General features: G+C 35.9%; 7 protein-coding genes and 1 long non-coding RNA gene across 16 annotated transcripts in view; 3 read left to right on the top strand and 5 right to left on the bottom strand.

Moving 5' to 3' along the window:
- Positions 1-68: 68 nt before the first annotated feature.
- On the bottom strand, positions 69-1,772 carry LOC109861897. The gene is made up of 4 exons (XM_020441740.1): positions 1,593-1,772; positions 948-1,084; positions 374-826; positions 69-279 (listed from the first exon to the last, which is right to left on the bottom strand). The coding sequence occupies exons 2-4, from the start codon at positions 1,062-1,064 to the stop codon at positions 274-276; spliced, it is 576 nt and encodes a 191-aa protein (XP_020297329.1). The 5' UTR covers positions 1,065-1,084; positions 1,593-1,772; the 3' UTR covers positions 69-273.
- A 5-nt stretch (positions 1,773-1,777) lies between these two features.
- On the bottom strand, positions 1,778-3,767 carry LOC109861881 (dimethyladenosine transferase 2, mitochondrial). 3 transcript variants are annotated; one of them, XM_020441726.1, is made up of 4 exons: positions 2,870-3,767; positions 2,473-2,777; positions 2,028-2,282; positions 1,778-1,865 (listed from the first exon to the last, which is right to left on the bottom strand). In XM_020441726.1, exons 1-3 carry the CDS (start codon positions 3,644-3,646, stop codon positions 2,063-2,065), a joined length of 1,302 nt encoding a protein of 433 aa, XP_020297315.1. In that variant the 5' UTR covers positions 3,647-3,767; the 3' UTR covers positions 1,778-1,865; positions 2,028-2,062. The 3 variants fall into 3 exon arrangements, with proteins under 3 accessions (XP_020297315.1, XP_020297310.1, XP_020297320.1); XM_020441721.1 differs by lacking the exon at positions 1,778-1,865 and having other exon boundaries at positions 1,918-2,282; XM_020441731.1 differs by lacking the exon at positions 1,778-1,865 and having other exon boundaries at positions 1,918-2,282; positions 2,473-2,624.
- Positions 3,768-4,103: 336 nt separating this feature from the next.
- On the top strand, positions 4,104-6,335 carry LOC109861709 (ataxin-3-like). 4 transcript variants are annotated; one of them, XM_020441487.1, is made up of 5 exons: positions 4,104-4,280; positions 4,384-4,548; positions 4,797-4,933; positions 5,189-5,343; positions 5,468-6,335. In XM_020441487.1, exons 1-5 carry the CDS (start codon positions 4,257-4,259, stop codon positions 6,031-6,033), a joined length of 1,047 nt encoding a protein of 348 aa, XP_020297076.1. In that variant the 5' UTR covers positions 4,104-4,256; the 3' UTR covers positions 6,034-6,335. The 4 variants fall into 4 exon arrangements, with proteins under 4 accessions (XP_020297076.1, XP_020297074.1, XP_020297063.1 ...); XM_020441485.1 differs by having other exon boundaries at positions 5,465-6,335; XM_020441474.1 differs by having other exon boundaries at positions 5,420-6,334.
- A 589-nt stretch (positions 6,336-6,924) lies between these two features.
- LOC109861482 (cold shock domain-containing protein E1) lies at positions 6,925-12,995 on the top strand. Its single transcript, XM_020441150.1, has 11 exons — positions 6,925-7,006; positions 8,235-9,558; positions 9,652-9,828; positions 9,907-10,097; positions 10,164-10,374; positions 10,481-10,710; positions 10,810-11,071; positions 11,209-11,436; positions 11,525-11,730; positions 11,925-12,512; positions 12,597-12,995. The coding sequence occupies exons 2-11, from the start codon at positions 9,160-9,162 to the stop codon at positions 12,760-12,762; spliced, it is 2,658 nt and encodes an 885-aa protein (XP_020296739.1). The 5' UTR covers positions 6,925-7,006; positions 8,235-9,159; the 3' UTR covers positions 12,763-12,995.
- Positions 12,996-14,233: 1,238 nt separating this feature from the next.
- Positions 14,234-16,485, bottom strand: LOC109861489 (multiple epidermal growth factor-like domains protein 6). Its single transcript, XM_020441166.1, has 4 exons — positions 16,409-16,485; positions 15,336-15,473; positions 15,000-15,131; positions 14,234-14,691 (listed from the first exon to the last, which is right to left on the bottom strand). The coding sequence occupies exons 1-4, from the start codon at positions 16,455-16,457 to the stop codon at positions 14,627-14,629; spliced, it is 384 nt and encodes a 127-aa protein (XP_020296755.1). The 5' UTR covers positions 16,458-16,485; the 3' UTR covers positions 14,234-14,626.
- On the top strand, positions 15,192-18,318 carry LOC109861497. 4 transcript variants are annotated; one of them, XR_002250975.1, is made up of 5 exons: positions 15,192-15,310; positions 15,722-15,961; positions 16,045-16,183; positions 16,401-16,854; positions 18,238-18,317. It is a non-coding gene; the product is annotated as an uncharacterized LOC109861497 (long non-coding RNA). The 4 variants fall into 4 exon arrangements; XR_002250972.1 differs by lacking the exon at positions 15,192-15,310 and having other exon boundaries at positions 15,512-15,961; XR_002250973.1 differs by lacking the exon at positions 15,192-15,310 and having other exon boundaries at positions 15,513-15,961; positions 16,401-16,797; positions 18,238-18,318.
- Positions 17,462-20,050, bottom strand: LOC109861485 (suppressor APC domain-containing protein 2). The gene is made up of 5 exons (XM_020441161.1): positions 18,921-20,050; positions 18,500-18,646; positions 18,208-18,420; positions 17,976-18,118; positions 17,462-17,888 (listed from the first exon to the last, which is right to left on the bottom strand). Exons 1-5 carry the CDS (start codon positions 19,761-19,763, stop codon positions 17,882-17,884), a joined length of 1,353 nt encoding a protein of 450 aa, XP_020296750.1. The 5' UTR covers positions 19,764-20,050; the 3' UTR covers positions 17,462-17,881.
- Positions 20,051-20,472: 422 nt separating this feature from the next.
- LOC109861523 (tryptophan 5-hydroxylase 1) overlaps positions 20,473-21,375 on the bottom strand; it is a 5,471-nt gene continuing 4,568 nt past the window's right edge. Inside the window, exon 12 of the mRNA XM_020441209.1 lies at positions 20,473-21,346. Coding sequence (XP_020296798.1) covers positions 20,998-21,346 — 349 coding nt within the window. The 3' untranslated portion in view covers positions 20,473-20,997. The remainder of the gene's footprint in view (positions 21,347-21,375) is intronic.

The raw sequence follows: 21,375 nt of genomic DNA, 5'->3' as shown, positions 1-21,375 counted from the left end.
CAACAGAACTTTATATTAATATAAAACTAGAAATAAATAATATATAATAAGTTACACAATATATTTTTTATGCATATTTTTTTGCTTTTCAATTATAAGTATAGTTTATTTAATTGCTTTTAATCATAAATAAAATAAGAGGAACAAACATTTGTTATAATTCAACATCATTAAATGTAAGTAATTTAAGCATTCCTCTATTACAAATTGGTTACATGCAGATCACTATATTAAAGTTATCTCCTGATGCGAACCGATTATAATGCTGTATCTCTAGCCCTGTAAAAACAATTTATAATGTACATATCATCACAATATATATCTCATTAAGTCAATAATGATCAAAACAGATATACAACAACTCAAATTATACTTGTATTTGTCTGCAATCGTTAAGTGTACTTCTGCGAGTGCCAGGTGGACATTTCCTCGAAGAAGTATTGATTATCATGGAAGGTGCAACATCTAGCAACAAGCATTCCAATTGAAATGTGGTCTCATTGACATTTAGTATTCCTTCGGGGCCGCACGGTCCACCTATTGTCCTGAGACGATGACACGTCCCATTATATGGTGCCATACCATCTTCTGAGCAAGGATTCGTAACGCAACGAGGAATTGCTTCATCCTCAGGAAGGACGACATAATTTCCAGGCGGACAAGGACCCTGTCTGTATGCTTCGTGACAGGAGTCGTTCAATGGGAAGTACAAGAATCGAGATCTGCAGTCGCATACCCAAGAATCTTTTGCGCCATCACCCGCGTAGAGAAGCATGTCTTTTGGACATCTGTCCGGTATGAATATGGGTAGACGTTCAGTTATTATCTATGAGAAGATCAAGTGTATATATACATGTATATATACACACACACATACAAATAAGATAAATTTCTTTTTTCATAATTTTACATCAACAATATATACATATATAGTTTTTGTATCATACCGTATTATTGCCACCGCTAACGTGAGACGTTTCTTCATCACGTGGAAATACCAAATCCTGGCTCCATGTCACATAGTTATACATAAACAATACAATACCAACGAGAAAGTATTTCATTTTGACTGTCAGCCGTATTGCTAAGAAAAATTAAATATAGTGTAACTCTTTCTTAAATAGTAGTTTTGAAAAAGTAGAACTTCGAATAATATCTCGGTACACGAGATACACAAATTTGTGAAACCGTCAGTACAGTTATGTAGAGATATTCGTGTTTTATCTTGTTGGAGTCAGAACAGTTATGTAGAGATATTCGTGTTTTATCTTGTTGGAGTCAGAACAGTTATGTAGAGATATTTGTGTTTTATCTTGACGCACTCGCGGAATTTCCGTAAAAAAAAAAAGAATGAGAGAAAAACATCAGTGCGATATATACATACATACATGTATATACACATATGTGTGTGTATATACGTTGCAATGCATGTATATTCTGTGTATATCAAGTTAATAGTAAAGAGAATGGTCTAGTCATTGCAATACATGTACACTAATTGACGTGTTCTGACTCTTCTTAGTATTTTTCCATACATTTATGACAAACAATATAGATATATATATTCTTCTCAGTAGTTCTGAACAACATACCAGTTTAAACTTGAGAGATGCTGTAAGCTTCTTTCGAGCGTACGTTCGGTTCAATTACTCCGCGGCTGACTAACGTTACTACGACGCCTCAAGGCTAACCAGTGTCAAACAAAAGAAAATAAAAGAGCACTCACTAACCAGAGCGAAAATCCTTCTCATCACCAATACGCTACGCGTTTCTCCGTGCGAATATACGCAGAAGCATGTGCTCATGTACACGTACGAGAAATAACGGAGAGAAGAGGAAGAGAGGAAAAGGAAGCGGTCAAAGTTCTGAAAACATGTTTTTTACAATTATAATTTAAAAGGCAAATTTTGCTCATTATAAATTACCGACACTGAAAATTGATGAGGATCGTTCTAATTTAATATCTGTTTTGTTTTATATTCTCCGCAATATTCGAGAATTATATAAAATATAAAAGTTTTATTTACCTACATATACATATCCGAAAACTATTACAAGATTATTAATCAGCTTTTAAATTATTGATTTCTAAGAAATCCAGTTCGTTATGCACACTTAAAGAGTCTTGCATAGAAGTTAAGAAATAACTGTCTTTATATTCTGGCCATGATTTGAATTCTTTGAAAAGTTCCATAATCTGTACCGGCGTTAATTCTCCGAACTGTGTAAATATCGTGTAATCTTTTGCTATTAATCTAATTCCACATCCGGGTATCCACTTTCTAAGAACAGATACGTGAGATATTACATTGTATTAAAAAAAATTCTTTATAACATAACAATTATTAGATAACATAAGTGACATACAATTTTCAAGATATTCCCAATTAATCTCAGTATATCTTTGAAGACTGCTCTCATATAACGCCCCACCAAAACTACTCTCTGCAAATATCTATCTCATATACTCACTCTAATTCCGGTATTACTCTGCTGCTGCGTTTTTGCAAATGGTGTTTTGCAAAGTAACTAAACGTTATCCAATCTTCTTGCGACAAGTGAGAGTAGAGGTCCACTTTTGGCTCTAGTTTTATCACATAAATGTTCTCATAATCCAACTTCATCTGTAAACTTATATTCTGTAAATTCTTTTTCTTTGGCCAAGGTAAAAAGGCTTTTCTATTTAATGTTCCTAGGATTTGATAATCAAACATTGTTTGAAATAACACTTTTGAACCTGTGTAAGCTCTAAGATTTTTGTTATTGCTAGTGTATTTCTGAAATGTTAGAAAATTGAAAATCTTAATACACATTTGCTAAAATAATATTTTACACACAAGAGAAAATTGAAAAAATATGAGATACAAACATGCCAGATGGACGGAGATACTCCAATGTAAAAGACCGGTCTTCCGTGAGTCATCAAGCAATTTCGATAGAGTAGACTTTTGATGAGTTGATTGAAAAACTTTTCAGATTTTATTGTACCTATTACCTGCATGGAGTTTTTATCTTCCCAATTCTTATATTCAATATCTTGCAATATCTCTTCCATTTTGTTTGCTCCTGTTATTTTATCTATATAAAGTATTTGAACTATCTTAGCAAGATTGAGATGTTTCAGATCCAATCTGTTGGGATAGTTATTGCGTATGATATCTAACAGGTGATATAACTCCTTGTTCGTTTCGTACAGATGAATCAGAGGTACGCCTGTTTTCAGCAACTCTGTCGTTAATATGCCGAAACCGGGATTCATTTCCGCAACGAAACACGTGTTCTTCAGAAGATCGTTTTTAATCAGAGAAACGTAATTCACAGCCGTTTCTCTATCAATCAAATATAATGTACGCGCATCTTTCGTTCTGCATATGTCTGTCAATTCTTTCGAACACATATGGGCCATATCTGGATTGACTTTTTGAATATATTCAATTATGTCAAGTGTCTCTTTATCATTTACGCTATTTATTTTCTTCCTCGCTTTTTTCGACTTTGTTTTTCCGACTTTCGTCTGCTCGGTATTGACATGCTTGATCTCTTCGGAACACACACGCGAGCTGTCATTCAATACGGAGCAATACGCGGCACTTGCAACGTGTTTACTTTTCAAGGAACTTAGAAGTGACAAAGTTTTACGAAACATATTACACTTATATCTTTCAAAATCACAAAAGTCTGTGTAAAAAAAAAAAAACACTATCTTAAGGTTAAGGTGGTTCGATGCGACAGAGTTAAAATTTAAAACAGATCTGTAAGTACGTCATTCTCCGGCGAAAATTCGTCTGCACGTCAAAACATGTCAACTCGAACAATCGATTAATGCAATTGGTCGATTCTTCGAGAACTAGATTAACCAATCGGAATATTAATTTTAGCTTACTTTGTTGCGATTGGTTAGATTCCAAAAAAATTCCAATCCTAAAGGTTTACGTGCATTGCAGAATTTGAACAGAGACAAAAGATCGATCCAATGACGTTTGAACAATTCGGTCAATCGACCGAAATATGATTGGTCAACTCTGCATCCGAGATCTCAAATCCGGTTTTCAGCGTCGCGTGAGCGCCTAAAAATTTCTGGAGGTGTGCAGTCATCATGAGATCGTAATCACAGCCGAAAAATATTTTTTGCGGATGACGTTTGTGCGGCGAAACTGACGGGAGAGAAACGTTACGTTACAGTTATTATTGTTGCACACACGTAGCCGACTTACACGGATACCGCATACATAATATCGAAGCGAACGGATTGTGCAATGGAGAGTATATTCCACGAAAAGGTAAAGAAAAAAAAATCATCCTGGTACACGTTAAATTTAATCTCGATATTATTCTGAAAGATATAAGAATCCGAGACACTCATATTCCGACGATGGTTCGTAGCAAGAGGGATTCCTCTGCGCTCAGCATTGCCTGAACGCGCTATTGCAAGGACCCTACTTTAACGCCGTGGATCTGGCAAATTTCGGTCACCAGATGGACGAGGAGGAGAGAATCCGGATGGCCGAGTCGGGCGTCGACAGCGAAGATTACAAGCTGTTCCTCGAGGTAAACACTACGTCACAATGTCATGGACGTTGTTTTTTTTATTTTGGGTGTGTTATCATATGTATATATGTATATTTTATAGTACCAATCTTGATAAAAAAAAAATAGACATATTTGGACCACAACAATGTAGATTATAAAAGTGACCTTTTTTTTAAAATTTTCTTGATGTAAATGCTTAGCCTTGGCATTGTCTCTTGTCAAGTGCTGAGCAGAAATGTTTGTATCAACTTGGTTCTTATGTTTAGCAACCATCGGGAAACATGGATGACAGTGGATACTTTTCAGTTCAAGTTATCAGCAGTGCTTTAAAAGTTTGGGGTTTAGAACTGATACCATATAACAGCACGGAACCAACAGCTTTACTGGCACAGAATGATCCTTCGTAGGTTATTGTTAATTCGAGATTGTATGTTTTTATGTTTTAAAACATTTTCTTCTATTGTTCTTCCAAAAATCTACAAAAATTTTTTACAATTTTCTTAAAACATGTGTGACGATAATATAAGAAATTTGTATAAATTAACACAGTAGAACAACACCTACATATTCACATATTTTCAAAATTATAAAATTAATTTTTATTTTTTAAATATATTTTCTTAGAGAATAACTTATAAATCGTCAATATAATTTTCAGACGGATGAGTGCGTATATATGTAATTATAAAGGGCATTGGTTTACAATAAGAAAACTTGGAAATCAATGGTTTAATTTAAATTCAATGCTCAGTGGACCACAACTTATATCAGACACTTATCTTGCAATGTATTTAGCTCAATTGTTGCAAGAAGGTGAGTATAAACAATTAAAAAGAATATTGACACAAGAATGTCATACCGTGTACTTAATGTATTTGTGTTTTAATAGGATATTCAATATTTATTGTTATTGGTACACTTCCACAATGTCCAGCAGAAGATGTTCTTTTGAAAAATCCTATAGTAGCGACAAAAAGTAACTTGGGTTCAGAATCAAAGGCAACACTCAAAAGTACGAAAGCGGAAGACGACATTTTAAAGGCTGCTCTAGCGATGAGCGAGGTGAAGATTCCACAACCTTCCTGCGCGAGTAGAAGCGCGTCCTCATACAAATCCGGAGTATCCGCGAGCAAACCCCGTGAAAGGATAATTCCCGTGAAAGTCGAGAGTAGAGATAACGAAAGCGAGGACGATGATGACGAGAATGTGCAATTAGCAAGGGCATTGCAGATGAGCCTGCAGAGTGAAGAGGACGATGTAGACAAAACGCTCAAGTTGAGATTAGATCTTCATACGGATAAAAACACTACGCATTTAGCAAATTCCACAGACGATACGGACGAGGATGACGAGCTTAGACGAGCGTTACAACTGAGTCTCGAATGTGTAACCGCCCCACCCACACCCGATCCCGAAGATATACGTTGGCGTCGTCTGAATCACTTTGCCATGTTCAACACGAGGACACCCAATAACGAAGCACCTGCAAAACTGAATACTTAACACAATAAGGGAAACTTCTATCTGCACAAACTCTGTCTACTATTACTAAACCTAATACTACGTTGTAAATTATACTCTTGAGAATAATTGAGTCTGAGGTACGTCACTTTATAAACTAATTGTTATTTGGCAAGATTTTATCTTACTTAAAATGGATAAATCGACTAAAGGTATATTTCCGGTTTCATGAAACTGTGTTCTCGTTAATTTTCTGTTTTTTTTCCCCTAATTTTGTTATTTGTACTACACACACTTACACACACACACACACACATAATATATACATATGGAATAAATCGTTTGAGTAAAAAATCCGTGTGTATTGCACGTATATTATATATACACATATATATATATATATATATATAAAACCCTTAAACTCTTATTTAAGTAATTAAATGTTTCTTAAATTATCTATCAGTTTCTATAATCATTTGTAATGTAATTTATTTAATCGAATACAAGAAAGTTCTAGATTCTGAACGCGGCCAATTTTCAATTTGAAGCCGAATATAACCGAAACAAGATACGAATATAGTCGAAGTGACTATGTTTTGCTCCAAATTGCTGGTCCAACCCGTACTATTGAAATAGTAAGAACTACCCCTAGTCTATATATAAAAAAAAAAAAAAAAAACTAGCTCTATCTATAGGTCTGTTCTTTTTCTTTGCACTAAGTTGCACCAAAACTGTGATTAGACCGACAAAGATTTAGTTTATGCGAACGATAACCATTAACTTATGCCGGAACCGAATGAAGTTCAACTATGAGATTTCATTTCTTTCGTTTATAATAAAATGTTCACTCATTATAAACAAAATCATTGAAATAATTTGGAAAAGAACAGACCCCGAATCCGCCACGACCGCGAACCAGAAGCGTGCACGCAGCGACCTCACGGTCATCCTGGTCGTACGGGTGAATGTTGACATTCAACATGGCGGCATGTCGTCAGTGCTGTGCTGTGTCGTGGTGAGTTTCATAAAGCCTTATTAGCTCTATTATCGCGAGCTTTGTGTAGAAATATATGCCGCACGATTCCCAGCAATTCTTATGTATAATTTGTCAATACGGCGGCTTGGCTCGAGCAACGCGAGCGCATTTCTACCTCCCACGGCATCGCGACGAGATAAGGCGCCCCGCGACTTCATAAAAAAATCAGAACTTTGTAAAACTACGAAAAAATCTTACACGCGCATGATAAAACCTGAGCGTTGTCTTTTTTTTTTTTTTTTTTTTTTTTTTTTTTAAACGAAATGGTTTTCAAACCGGGTTGGATCTCAATCGCTCTCGAGCGATTCGCGAGAATTACGCGCTCGTCGTACGTCGCGTCATCGCGATTGCTCCCTTTTCGAATTTCGTGAACGTTCCGCGTAAGCATGTTCGATAATATTTGGCGATCGCAAGACACATGGAACAAGCATCGATGGGAATATAATAATGCAACCTTACGAGAATCGTGATCATTCGCGTGATGCATGTATATATGAATACACATATACACACGCACATATGTATATATATATAAAATATATAATGTATATAATATACATATATATATATATATAATATATCTCGTGGCACACCGTGCGATATCATGTTTGCATACGAATTTTTAACAATTATGTGAAGAATATGTAATGATAAAATAATGTTTCTTCAGTACAAGTCAATGTCAAACTATCATATAATTGGATACAGAAGTGTGTTTGTCTCGCTATACAGACTGCTATAAATGGATATGTTATTATCTTGTTTGGGTTATTTTTTTTAGACATTTTAAAAAGGCATTTTGTAGAGATAAAGATATATACAATATATAATATTTATACATATACATAGAGTGTTTATATATGGGTATATATATTTTCAGTTTACATTTTGTAACATTTTTTAAAGATGTTTTTTGTTTATTACAGTTTTCTATATATATATGGTTTCAAAATAATTTTCAATTTTTATTACAACAAAACTTGTAAAAGTTTGGTAAATACTTACTTGTCTTTGTTCATCTCATTATTTTATAAGCTTATGTATTCTATGTAATTAATTAAATTATACATAAATTATATGAAATACTCTGTATTAAAACCTGTATACTTTAATTAACATAAAACTTGCAATCCATGAATAATTATAAATAGACTTTATGTATGCAACTTATATTTAAATATTTTTTAAAATACTGTTTTTGTTGCAGCTTGTGTCGTTGTTAGTTTAGGACACTTCTGAAACTAAGGCTCACTGTAAAATCTACATTTAAAAGCTGAAGAAGGAAACGCTATAGAAATATTGGAAGAACACAATCAGACTCAGCACGCATTGAAGACATCTGAGGATTTTCAACATTTATCCTTTAAATCTCCTATGTTTTTGATTTACTCTTTTATAAAGGATGACTGGTGTTTAAAAAGAAAACACAGTCATTCCAGTGTATCCTAAATTGAGTATTTATCAAAAACAGTTGTAATATTCAAACATACGTAAGGAAAGTATTGACAGCATATGGATTGCTAAGATTTTGTACTCGCATTAAGTGGTAAATCAACATTATAACTGCATTGTTCATTTGTATATTGTACACAAGGTTTGTGGTCAAGAGATAGGTGAGCCAATACAGTGACCGTGATTGTGATTGCGGCTGAGATAGTACTGTTTTGCTTGGTTGACAGAACATCTTTATCTGCGTTCAAAGAGTGCCAAGTTCGTGTGTCGAGCTGCCGCGGTACTCTCGAGAATAAAAATAATTCACAATACACGCGTTTAAAAAAAAAAAAAAAACAAAGATAAGATACTTTGAAGAGATTTTACTTCCACTTCCTGGTTAACACAAAGAAGCCTGCATTTCTGCGGCATTTCAAGAAGCCACTCTTCCTCTTCATTAAGTTCTTGTAACATTATAATAGCGAACAAAGATATAAAGTACCAAGAACCATTCTGTGATATCTATGTTAACACTTAAATAATTGAAAAAGACTAAAAATTTTTAAATATAAGTATATATATATTATATATATTGTGGTGAAACAAGAAGTGTGGACATAAAGGGAATTAAGTAACTTTTCAAGAGAGAAAGAAAGCTAAATTATACGTAAACAACATTGTGTAAAAGTTTTGAAAAGACAATGTCCAACAATCCTCAGTGGAAAACGTTCCAGCCGCCAATCATGAATTCTGACCCAGCAATACTTGAGTTTAAGTCAATGTCAAGTCCTATATCGAGTCCTAAGGCCATCACAGGAGCTCATCAGCCAACAACTAACAATTATCGAAATGGCACCAACTACAGTGGTGATCACTATATGGGTTCACCTCCTGGATGCGGCAAAAATTCTACAGCTAATTATGGAAATTATCCTGTGCAGTCGTCGCCACGCAATGGAGCCACGAGATTTCCATTTGACTTTACGGGGATGGATGCGAGTGCTGGTTATACCAGCGAACCAGTCACTAATAACTCTACCTATCAGGATCAGTCTGCGAATCAAGGAACACGAGAAACTGGAATAATCGAGAAATTATTAGTAAGTGTTGCGGATGAATCATTCCATCCTCAGTTTAAACTGTTTGAGAAATCCATAGGCGAGTAATTTCAATTTTTACTTTTTGTTCAACAGCATTCTTATGGGTTCATACAGTGTTGTGAAAGGCAGGCAAGACTGTTTTTTCATTTTAGCCAATTTAGTGGTAATATTGAACATTTAAAGATTGGTGATCCAGTAGAGTTTGAAATGACATACGATAGACGAACAGGCAAGCCTATCGCAAGCACCGTCAGCAAGATCGCTCCAGTGGTTAGTAAAAACAAACATAGTGAGGAAAGAATCGTCGCTAAAAAATAGAAATAAACATCAAGCGTCTCTTTCTTTTAGGCGCTAGGTGATCAACGCTGTATCGGTAACGTGACAACAGAATTGCAAGCGAGCGGCGATTCACAAGGACGCATCAGCTATGAGAATCGTGGTGAATGCTTTTTTCTACCTTATACCAAAGACGATGTCGAAGGAAACGTCACTTTGCGCGCTGGTGATAAAGTATCATTTCAAATTGCTACTAATCAACGGTAAGATAGATGAGCTGTCGATGTAAAATTGCACGAGCAGCGATCTCTCATGCGTTTTAACTTCAGAGGAAACTTGGGGGCGTGTAACGTAAGGCTGGAAAATCCAGCCCATCCGGTTCGTTATCGAGGAGTGGTGTGTTCAATGAAAGAGAATTTCGGATTTATTGAGCGAGCCGATGTGGTCAAAGAAATATTCTTCCATTTTAGCGAAGCTAAATCGATGAAAGAGGAACTTAGGCTAGGCGACGATGTGGAATTTATAATACAAACGCGTAATGTAAGCAAAAAGAAAACTATATATCTTTCGCATTTTACACATCTTGTTTTTTTATTCGCCTTTTAATTTAAATGAAAAGATCATAAGATTTATTTTGATGCTGCAGGGAAAAGAAGTAGCTTGTAACATTACGAAGTTACCGCCCGGTTCGATTGTATTTGAAGAGGTAAGCAACGAAGTGGTGAAGGGTCAGGTATTAAAACCTTTGGAGAGAGGCACTGCTGCTCGTCATCAAAACGATCCATTACCTGGACGTATACGATATAGAGATAGCGACCATTCTGAGGTCGAAGTACCTTTCGGTGATAAAGATCAAAAAGGAGATTTTACTCTTAGGTAATGTATAACAATTTACGTACTTGTTTCTCGTTTGTCTGTTTTAAATAAATAAAAACAATTTTATTACTTAAAATTTCTCTGATTGTTTTTTAATAGACACGGAGACTGGGTGCAATTTCGTATTGCAACAGATACCAGAGATCAGTTGAAAAGGGCAACGGAAATAATGTTGTTGCCGGAATCATTTACTGTGTCCGGAGAGAAACGGGAGCAAGGTACTATACAATCTCTTAAGGATGGATTCGGCTTTATACGTTGCGTAGAACGAGAGCCCAGACTATTCTTTCACTTTAATGAGATTCTTGATGTTGATAGAGAAATCAGTGTAGGGGATGAAGTTGAATTTACAGTTATACAGGTGAGTACACGTGATCCTGTGCTAATATTATTCGATATCTAAGAAATCTTTCAGTCTCTGAAAAATAAATTCTTTGTTATCGCTATTTATTTTATAAAACTGTCTCTGACTTGTAATTTGTTTTTTTTTTTTGTAAGGACCCCTCATCGTCCTTCTCTAATACTCGACAGAGTGCTATTCGACTGAAACATTTGCCAACCGGTACGGTAAAGTTTCAGACTATTATCGAGAAGGATATATTAGGTACTGTAATACAAGATACAAACGCAATGGAGCCTGGCCTTATCGGCTATGGCCAACAGAAGAGCATTATTTTCTTCTCCAAAGATTGCGACCCTAAACATATTCCGAAATTGGGTGATAAGGTAAACAACATGTCCCAACTTGAAGTGCGACTGATTGTGTACTGACGTATGTTTGTTCCGTTGTATACAATATTGACTCTGATTACAGGTGATGTTTACTATTGTTCAAGTAAAACGCAACAAAGAACTTGTTGCTGAAGACATATTTTTAGTGAATGCTGCCGGTGAAAAAATTCAAACTACTAATAAAAAATCAAATGGACAAGTTTGTCAAGGTTTTATTGCTGCCCTTAAAGATGGGTTCGGCTTTATTGAGACAGTAAATCACGATAGAGAAATATTTTTTCACTACAGGTGAGAGAAGAGAATGTATCTTATAATCTATCTCTAAAATATGTAAAATTTTTTTATCGAGTTTTGAAGAGACTGAAAAATCGCGAGCTTATACGAACACATCAATAATTTAACGAAATCCGTCTATTCTAAATTGTTAGCAAAATCCTGTCGCAACCTTTTGTTGAGCATAGTATTCGGTGTTTTATTTGCAGTAACTTTGAAGGAGACGCTAATACGTTGGAGTTAGGAGCCGATGTCGAATTTACAATTAGTAATTCAAGCAACGGGAGAGGTTCCGGAGGTTGCGTAGCTGCTGATCACGTGAAACTGGTGTCTCGCGGAAGTATTCCCAGACCGACGCCGGTCAGCGACGTGCTCGATGGCACTGTAGTACGACCGTTGCGAAGTGCGAATCCCGAGCAGGCTGAATATGCCGGTTTGATTAAGATTAATCAAACTAACGAGGACGAAGAAACGCCCGAATACGAATTCGGAATCATGGGACTTTCTAATAAACGAGAGCTCTTGCAAGCTGGCGATCCTGTACAGTTACAGGTTGATTCGGCGGGTCATGCTTGTAATATTGTGGCCGTCAGGAAGAAGAGAAGAGCGACGGTGGATGCGGTGAAGGGCCCCTTCGGTTTTCTTGCTTACGAAATTGATGAAGGAAAGAAATTATTCTTTCATATAAGCGAGGTCCGAGATCACGCTACGTTGCAACCGGGCGATCAAGTAGAATTTGTCCTAGTAACCAATCAACGTACCGGCAAGTCATCAGCATGCAATGTAACTCGATTAAGGTGAGTTGAGGCAAAAGTTTGTATGTATGTAGATTTGTTCTGTACAATTGTCACGCCGTAATCGTGGATTTGTATCATTAACAGCGACGTTCAGCAACGTCCCGAGCGATTGATAAGTCGGTTACGTACCATATCTTTGGAAGATACTGGCCCGAAATTAACGGTAGTTAGACAACCAAAGGGGCCGGATGGCACGCGCGGATTCAACCAGGAAAGATGCCAGCGTACTCCTGGTGCCATAGAAGAGTAACGCATCTCTCATGAGACAGGATTACTGATTATCTAAATTATGATATATATAATTATTTGTTTTAGTCGATACACACTTCGAATTACCGAAATTATTAATGTAAGCATGATCGTAAAACATTTGCCAAATTCACAGACTAATGCGACAACAGTAATTATAATGATAAATAATCTGAAACTGGATGGTGATCGAAAAAAATGGCCGGAAGAGAATATAAAAATAAAAAAAAAAAACGAACAACGACTCATTTTATCACCTCATAAACAAGGAAAACGGACAGAAAGGCATTTTTGATAAATTTTATTTTCAAATAACGTGAAGTTGTCTTGCTCGAATACACGATTGATTTTTGTCCTCAGTTAATGTTCCGCCGCGTCTTCATGCAAGTTTATTATAACTAAGCTACTTTTGGTCAATGTTATTTTTCTAAACGTAAATCAGTTGTCTATAGAATTTATTAAAAGTCTATAGAATTCATCAATTTTTTAGCGTGTTTTTATTTTCATAAAAATTTAATCGAAATGCACGTTATTCTGTCGCCAAATAACGATTATAAAAGCAACAGAATTATAAAACTAAAATGAGTTATTAAATAATAGGTTAAAAAAAAGCAAAGTAAATGAAAAAATGAAATTGGGAATTTCAATCTTCTCATTTGTGCGCTCTTCTAAAACAATATCTTTCTGTCTTCGTGAGAAATATATTTACAAGTTTCCTGAGATATAAATTTATTTACTTTGTTTCTTTTTCAAACAACTATTTTTTGGTTTTTGCTTTTTTAGATCTAAACTTCGCTAAAAAGAAAACTAATGTATGCAGATCGTTACACGTGCGATATCGATTTATATCGATTTATATAACTATAAAAAAGTGAAAGAAAAAAAGATAGTTTACGCTGCGTATTCTTACTCGAAATTGGCTGTATAATATTATATCGTGCAGTGAGTTTTGTTGTAACACTATGAATTTGTAACTAAAACAAAAGGTAGAAATTACGACTGGCCAACTGTTTGTCTTAGATCATGTGTATGTGTGTGTGTGTATGTACGTGTGCATATGTACATACACACACATGTGTCGTTAAGTTCCTCTAATGCAGTCTCGTAAAGTTGTAAAATCAAATTAGTATTAACGGAATACTGTGGACATATATAAAAATTAAAACTTTATGTAAAAAGTAAATAAAAAAATCATGTTTTTTATAAGTTTTGCCATCTAAAAAAAACAAACAAAAAAGATAAGCGAGGTACATGTGGCATTATTGTAGAGATACGTGAGAGAAATTTACATAACACAAGGTGTAAATTAAAAAAAAAAAAAAATAAAAAAAATAAAAAAAAAAAAAAAAAAATACAAGCACGATGCAAAGTAAGGCGCTTGTTCTGAAACTCATGGATCGAACACATCATGTGCATATATATATATATATTGTAAAATTATTGATGAATAAACAATGGAAAGCATCGAAAAAAAATATACATATACATATAATTTACTTTAACTTTCTATATGAAATCTCAAAGCTCTCTCTTATAAAGACCGCAGAATTGACTTGCGGCGCAATTTTTACAGTTTACTTTAAACACGTTCTATGATCGCAATTATAAGATTTCGGCGACGACGATTTGCGTGCCATTTGCGTGTGTGGTGTGTGTACGTGTGTGTTACATGGGATGTAAAACGTGAAATGAGAAACTGTAAACTGTAAATGTCTCTCGTTTGTTTTACTATTTATTATGTATGTACAAAGATGTGTAAATATGTTTTTTTGTGGAAATATGCGTTTTCTTTTTATGTATCATATATTAAGACGAATTTGAGTCAGAAATGAGATTTAAGATAAAAGAAGAGATAAATTCATGAATTAGATTACGACGCACTCGTAAGGGAACTGTCCCCGGAAAAGTAAATTGTCTGGTCGTGGGCAGGCTGTAACACACAAAATTGTTCATGTTAATTTCTTCTCTAGTTCTCTTCTGCGTCGTCGTGAAAATGCTATGTTGAAAAGAAATTCGAAAAATATGACGAGATTTCAATGTTAAGTGATACACTATTTTTTTCTTCCATTGAAATATCTTCCTTCGCTTTGTTACAAATCCCACTAGCGCCGGCGATAGAAAATACGAAAAAATTTTCTACAATATGATGAGCCAAGATCGTGGAAGAAGTGTGGAGTCGATGAAAAAAAAAAAAAAAAAGATAGCAAAACTTATTGCTGACGTTAAGAAGATACTAACGTGTCTCACAGTAAGTGCCGTAGAATCCAGTTCCTTCGCAGCGACATTTAAATTTCGGCTCCGATGAAATCTGTGAACATGAGCCTTCGTTTTGACAGGGTTTCGACCTGGAACATATGTCATTTGGTCCACCTACAACGAAAAGAGGCGATTACTTGATCTCGAGTACACCGAGACGGCAACTTGAAGATAAACGTTTTTTTTTTTTTTTTTTTTGGAAAAACTCCGATAATGACGAAATTTTGAGGGAAACACGTGTCGTCAACGTGTTTATGGTTCTACACGGAACTCAACGGATAAAAAAAGAACAAGTATGTTATTCTTGTTTGTTATTACCTGTCAGTGCTAATTTACAATCTTCATTGCTATCGTATCTGTATTCTGACTTGCAACCATAGCCGCAACTGCATTGCGCGTTGTAGATGCGACATCCGTATCGCATTTGATCCAACTCGCAGCCTCCCGACAGTATAACTGCATTGTATGAGCAAAATATTTATTTTAAACTATTCAAACAAAAAAATCAATAATTTTATGTAAAAAAAGCAAAAAATCTCTCTCTTTCTCTTTCTAGCGAAGAACATCTAGAATAAGGAAACTACATCAACATTTTGTGCGTTATCTGTTATTAATAGCACGGATAGTACACACGTTATCGGGGTAGGATTAATAGACGAGAATTTATGTGTTTTGCGTTAATTAACGATCTACATTATTTTTAGATGGAATGGTATCACGGATGCAACGGGAATATCTACGGTTTATTTACCCCGAGAAGAGATAGCGGAGACAAATGCTTGCGCCGGATACGGCCTGCCTGCACTTCCCACTTGTCTAAATTGATAAGTGTTTCACGAGATAGAGGATATCGCGCGTGGGTTAATTGATGTTCAGATTCGTTTATTTTCCGCCGAACAATTGCGACATCCAATTTCGCCAGAGTTTGAACATGTTATAAATTTGTAACACACATTTTTATTCCGATTTATATTTGTTTTAATGCTGTGCGCGCGTTAAATTTCTCTCTTGTTTTCTTTTTCTTCAGCTCATTCAAAGAGAAGAGAGAGAATTGAGTTTCAAGGGAAAAGAAACGTGTGTGTGATATGTCTCGTATTTGCGAGTGTATCAGTTTCTTTTGTGCCTGACGAGAACAGATAATAAGAATATTGCAGCATCTTAAGAATGTATATAGCTTCGAATACTGTATGCGCCGAAATAGTTGATTATATTAACTTTATATTCCGCTTATACTTTGATTACATATATGTACACATCTATTTATATATATGATACATATATATCTCTGTTTGATTAGTTTATCAAAATCTATAGCTTTTATTTGCAAGTAATATTTGCAAGCGTATATTTATATGTTCTGTTATATCTTTGTCTTCTGTTCAGTATTATACCTATTGTTGAGAGCAGCAGAATAATTGACATCATCAATCTTGGTAACATGATAATCTCCCGGATGAGAGGAGAGAAGTCGAAGAAAAGAGAGACAATAATCCAAAAGAAGAGTTCGAAGAAGAAGTCGTCGACCGCTCGATGTCACTGGATTTGTTGTGAAAGATCAGAGATCAAATCGGATCCAACACGAGGAGACACTAAGGTCAGTGCGGGATCTTTCTTTTGCGCGCACGTTCTTTCGTCGGCTCCGCCGCGAACGGGGGAAGCAGTTGTCGTGCTCGGGGAAAGAGTCGACCGTACCCGTTGACTTGTGGCAGCAAACTGTTCTTGACTGCTTAGCAGAACGACGCGTGGAAGCTATCCAACGGATCGAGAAACCATGCGTGGGGTGTGTGCGGCCTGGCGGCCACCAAGTTTACAAATAGTGTCCAAGAACAGACACAAAGTAACATCTTTTTGAAATAAGACACATTGACACATATATGAACACGAGACTACACTAGTATAAATTTATAAACACAAGACTACACAACTTTTTAATTGTTTTATAATTTTTTTTTTTTAATTAAAACAAATTCTCTCAAAAATTCAATAAAAGCTTTCATAACTTCTTTTTTTAACCAATGTATGAAATTTTTAATTATGAATGTTTAAAACAAGGCCTATTAAGGAAAATTTAAATTAACAGATTTGACCGTTTATCGTCGTAACACGTATCGCCTTTTAGAATTCGATAACATTTGACACCGACGAGAGGAGGGGGATGGACTCTAAGTCCGGAAATCGATGAGATGCGTGTCATGGAACGAACCATAAAAAAACCGTAAAATTTGCTCTTGACAAAGCAACGAAATCCAATAAAACTCCCATTCGAGAGAGATCAAGAACGATATGTCAAAAGTGCATCATGTGTCATCACTGCAACGAATAAAAATATACAATTTAAGGCCATGTAACGATAAAGACATCCACACTTGTTATAGTTGCAATAATTTATTAAAGCAGATTTTTTTTTTTTTTAGGGGAGGGGCATTGATTACACAAATGTAAGATTTCATTTACATATTAAAACTACGTCTACGGATAGTAATTGCATACTATCAGTATATTTTACAATCTTACAATATGATATTAAATCGAATCGGTGCGATTTGAAACCATACACACGCGAGCGGTGGTGTTATTTATTTAATAAAATATATCTCAAATAGATTTTGTATTTTTAAAGTCTAACATAATATAGATATTCTGGAATGTTTACAGCGCGATTTTAACGGATCCATTTAACATTTTCAAACGATTATCCAATATTGTCATTTACATTTGCATAATATTAATAAGCTACTTTACGGAAAACAAAAATATCTAGAACATTCGTGAACTTCTCAAATAGACTACATTACTTCTTCAATAATTGTTTATTTTCACACACTTTATTATTTGCGTGATGCGTTTTCCAAAGTCTGGAATATTTATATTCTAAAACAAATATTTTTAATAAAATTTTAAATTAATTATCTCGTATAGCTCTCAATAATAGTCGATTTAAATATTGTAGTACTTTACATGAATGTTTGATCATGTTGTTCGTGAATCATCGTTGCTCTTCGGGACTGAACCAATCCGGATTGCCTGTTATACAATTCTCTAACCAGACCGTCCTTCTCTTGCTCAAGCAACGCTATCCGTTGACTCTTTTTACTAACTTCCTATATATTGCATCACAAAACAATTTTAATTAGATTAATTGCTCTGTAATGTTTTCTTTTTATTATTATTATAAAAAATAATACACTACCTCTGTTAATCTATGATTTTGTTGTTTAAGCCTAGACAACATGTCCTGATGAAGCTGAGCCGAAGTTGGAGTACTCAAGAAAGCAAGATTCATATGAAAAGGAAGTCCTCCGCGTTCCCAACTGCTTATCAAGGCCGCTAAATGTCGATTTACTTCCAGAACTCGTGCGCGTTGCAGTTCCAAGCGCTCTTGCTGCGCCTCTGTCCATTGTTCCTAAACAAAACCAAATAGTCGTACGCGCGCATTTTGCAAACAAAAACATTAAAAAAGAAAAACTCGTTTTTATTTATACCACGTGAGAACCCATTCGTCCAAGGTGCTTGATTTTTTCCTGAGTGGCTGAAATTTGCTTCATATACCATTCTCTAGCTTTATCAACAGCAGCTAAACCTTGAAGTAAGACATCCTTTTCTTGCTCAATCTGCTTCATTCTTTTCATCTGAAAATGTTATACATTATAGAAATATTTTTTTGCTTAAAATATATACACATGCATATATATATATAGACTATATATATATGGAAGTCTATATATAAGTAGTCTATATATATATAAGTCTATATATATATATAGACTTCCATTGATCTAATTTAATATACTTGAGAGAATTGTGTACTAGTATGTATTGGCATTGAGTTTTAGTTAGTTCATACCCAGAACCAATCACCACACCGCATGTTAGTTGGGAGTCTTTAGAGGATAACATCTTTACCATATTGTAATCAATACCATTCTGCAACGTGTGTCGCCTGGGTTCTCTGCGACGACCAGTTGATTTCTTAGGCTGAATGGCAAGCTGATTACTCTGTATATCAATCGCTTTGCCATCCCCCAGTGCTCTGGTTTGTCTTAGTAATGACCTAGCGTCCGGTCTGTAATTTAGAGTCTGCAACTGACGTTTCTCTTTCTCGTCGTTCATTATGAGACCCATTTGCCAGTTTTGTAAAGCGGTCCTGATCTCGGACTTATCAAAGTTACGCTCCATGCCCATCGTTCTACCTTCCAGAGCGGCTCCTGTCCTCGGGGGTTTCGGCGGGCCGTATACTTTATTGAGCTTCGGCTCTCCAAGATTTCTACCATCCATCAACTCCAATTGCGGATTCATGTCCTTGCGATTGGCCAGTAACTGCGGCATGCTGAGGGTGCGTTGCTGAGATATGGCATTGTTGGGTCGAATGGCAGCGGTATTGGGGGATGTCCAGGCCGCTTTGTTCTGACTGTCGGGGTTAAATATCGGCGCGGATGGCGGCCTGTTCGGCTGGGTGTCGTGCTTCTTGGAATCGGTCTCCCCCGTTTGTATCTGCAGCAGACAGATCTTCAAACCGGCGCAGAATCTTTCAAACGACAGCATTCCGTTCGGCGGCGTGACCTTCTTCAGGCTGTCTAGGACGCCCTTCGGCAGACCCTGCGTGCCATCGTCCTGCCAGCGACCTTCGATGTCGGCGAACTTGACGAAACCGGTGTTCTGATCGTCCATTATATCGAACAATGTTCGCATCGCGTTGACGAAGTGTTTCGGCAGACCGTCCACCGTCGACGTCTGTATTTGCGCCATATTTTTCTTCACGTATGATCAAGATTCGGAAAAACGTTTGTGCGTTATCTTCTAGGACGCGACGACAGATGCATCGTCAACAAGTGCTCACAACAGCGATCGTCGACTCGACCACGTGGATCATTTTCTCGCGGACGTTTTTCCGCACTTGTCGCGCATTCTCGTACGTCGGTCGACGAATTGTCATTGACTGCCGCAATCGTTTGTACTTAACGGACGCATTGTTTATTGTCGTTGACACAGGTTGATTTTTCCTCAGGGTTAACCTCCTCGCCATATGCAATCGCGGCGGGTGTGTACATCTCGTTTAGCAGAGATTTGAACTATTTTGGAACAAAGATTCGAACCCTTTTCGTTATTATCGTCTTATGATAACGAAAGTGGTTCGACTCCTTGCTTTAGCAGGCTTTAGTGATTCCGATCTTCGCTCAAACGGTTCGAATCTTCGAAGTGTGTTTGAGGATGTTTAAAAGGTTGTTATATTGAGAAAACACAGTCTCTCTCTTATATGATTGTATGATTTTTAATTTAATTTTAACATACATACATTGATAACAGTCTAATATTTTGGCTGTACATTTAATAGTGAAGTACATTTAATAGGGAAATCGGGACAAAGCCGAGAAACAACGTTAAGTTCTATAATTAAAAATTAATTAGTTCTATAATTAAAAATTAATTATAATTAAAAATTAGTTAATGCTGAAACTCCTTCGAAACTTCTTCAATATTATTTAATTTGCTTCTCAATGCTCTACTTTATTTAAATATTTTAGCTTATTCTTCACATTTACTTTCTTACGAGCAAAATTTAAAAAAACTGAAACTTTTAATTGTTTATTTATTATACACAAAAATTAAGTAGGAATAAAAAGCGTTCTTGTTTAAAACATTTCATTTTCAAAGCGTTATTGTCAATTTTTCTAAAGTGCATGCGCAAATAGATATAAGAAGATTTCGAAAGACTTATTTCGAATCTGACGCTATCCGAGTAATTCAAAAACAGATGGAATATTTGTTACATATATTGCAACGTTTGAAATTCAGATTATTTCGAAGATCCAAGCGATTGCCGATTTTTGCAACATGTTATTCGGTATTACATTCGAATAATCCGAATAACGCAGATCTGATCGAAATCAATCTCGAAATATTTGAGATACTTTTGAATACTCGGAAGCTTCGTAATATATATTACTTACTTCGTAATATATATTATCGGTGGCAATTGCGTTTAATTTTCTAGAGCGATCACGTCTTCGCTGTCACAGCGCGACTGATCGGTATTATCTTGAGTGCGTGGTTCGTCGGTGTTCGGGCTGTCGTCCTGATTATCGCTGTCAGATGACGAAGTATCTTGCGGTATCTCGATACCGTGCGTCAGCATACTCGTTATTCGTTCGACATCAACCGTATCGTCCTGCTCGTGGATCTTCTTCAGAGCATTTGATACTATGCAAAGATCGCCCCGCAGTTCGCTGACCACCGCCGTGATCTTCTGGGCGTCCGTCAGCACCTCCACCGACTGGGTGTACGGATTATATCGTATTCCAAACGGTCGTTCAATCTGATTAGCAAATGCTCTGGAAGCAAACAAAAAAAAAAAAAAAAA

Source organism: Pseudomyrmex gracilis, unplaced genomic scaffold (genome assembly GCF_002006095.1).
Source record: "Pseudomyrmex gracilis isolate BER0280 unplaced genomic scaffold, ASM200609v1 scaffold_9, whole genome shotgun sequence".
Lineage (NCBI taxonomy): Eukaryota > Metazoa > Arthropoda > Insecta > Hymenoptera > Formicidae > Pseudomyrmex > Pseudomyrmex gracilis.
The sequence above is the reverse complement of the archived record's forward strand: the minus strand, read 5'-3'. Positions and strand labels throughout refer to the sequence as shown.

What these genes read in the sequence shown, in the direction of transcription:
- LOC109861897 (XM_020441740.1), bottom strand. Translation starts at nt 1,064, where the DNA reads ATGAAATACTTTCTCGTTGGTATTGTATTGTTTATGTATAACTATGTG. An exon ending in TTAGCGGTGGCAATAATACG is followed by an intron (nt 827 to 947) that starts GTATGATACAAA and finishes ATCTTCTCATAG; the next exon opens with ATAATAACTGAACGTCTACC.
- LOC109861881 (XM_020441726.1), bottom strand. Translation starts at nt 3,646, where the DNA reads ATGTTTCGTAAAACTTTGTCACTTCTAAGTTCCTTGAAAAGTAAACAC. An exon ending in TATCTCCGTCCATCTGGCAT is followed by an intron (nt 2,778 to 2,869) that starts GTTTGTATCTCA and finishes CTAACATTTCAG; the next exon opens with AAATACACTAGCAATAACAA. An exon ending in AGAGTAATACCGGAATTAGA is followed by an intron (nt 2,283 to 2,472) that starts GTGAGTATATGA and finishes ATCTGTTCTTAG; the next exon opens with AAAGTGGATACCCGGATGTG.
- LOC109861709 (XM_020441474.1), top strand. Translation starts at nt 4,257, where the DNA reads ATGGAGAGTATATTCCACGAAAAG. An exon ending in CTGGCACAGAATGATCCTTC is followed by an intron (nt 4,934 to 5,188) that starts GTAGGTTATTGT and finishes TATAATTTTCAG; the next exon opens with ACGGATGAGTGCGTATATAT. An exon ending in AGCTCAATTGTTGCAAGAAG is followed by an intron (nt 5,344 to 5,419) that starts GTGAGTATAAAC and finishes GTGTTTTAATAG; the next exon opens with GATATTCAATATTTATTGTT.
- LOC109861482 (XM_020441150.1), top strand. Translation starts at nt 9,160, where the DNA reads ATGTCCAACAATCCTCAGTGGAAAACGTTCCAGCCGCCAATCATGAAT. An exon ending in GAATAATCGAGAAATTATTA is followed by an intron (nt 9,559 to 9,651) that starts GTAAGTGTTGCG and finishes TTTGTTCAACAG; the next exon opens with CATTCTTATGGGTTCATACA. An exon ending in GAAATATTTTTTCACTACAG is followed by an intron (nt 11,731 to 11,924) that starts GTGAGAGAAGAG and finishes TTTTATTTGCAG; the next exon opens with TAACTTTGAAGGAGACGCTA.
- LOC109861489 (XM_020441166.1), bottom strand. Translation starts at nt 16,457, where the DNA reads ATGTTACCAAGATTGATGATGTCAATTATTCTGCTGCTCTCAACAATA. An exon ending in TCTGCTGCTCTCAACAATAG is followed by an intron (nt 15,474 to 16,408) that starts GTATAATACTGA and finishes CATACAATGCAG; the next exon opens with TTATACTGTCGGGAGGCTGC. An exon ending in CGGCACTTACTGTGAGACAC is followed by an intron (nt 14,692 to 14,999) that starts GTTAGTATCTTC and finishes TGTGTGTTACAG; the next exon opens with CCTGCCCACGACCAGACAAT.
- LOC109861485 (XM_020441161.1), bottom strand. Translation starts at nt 19,763, where the DNA reads ATGGCGCAAATACAGACGTCGACGGTGGACGGTCTGCCGAAACACTTC. An exon ending in GACGAATGGGTTCTCACGTG is followed by an intron (nt 18,421 to 18,499) that starts GTATAAATAAAA and finishes GGTTTTGTTTAG; the next exon opens with GAACAATGGACAGAGGCGCA. An exon ending in AAAATCATAGATTAACAGAG is followed by an intron (nt 18,119 to 18,207) that starts GTAGTGTATTAT and finishes TGCAATATATAG; the next exon opens with GAAGTTAGTAAAAAGAGTCA.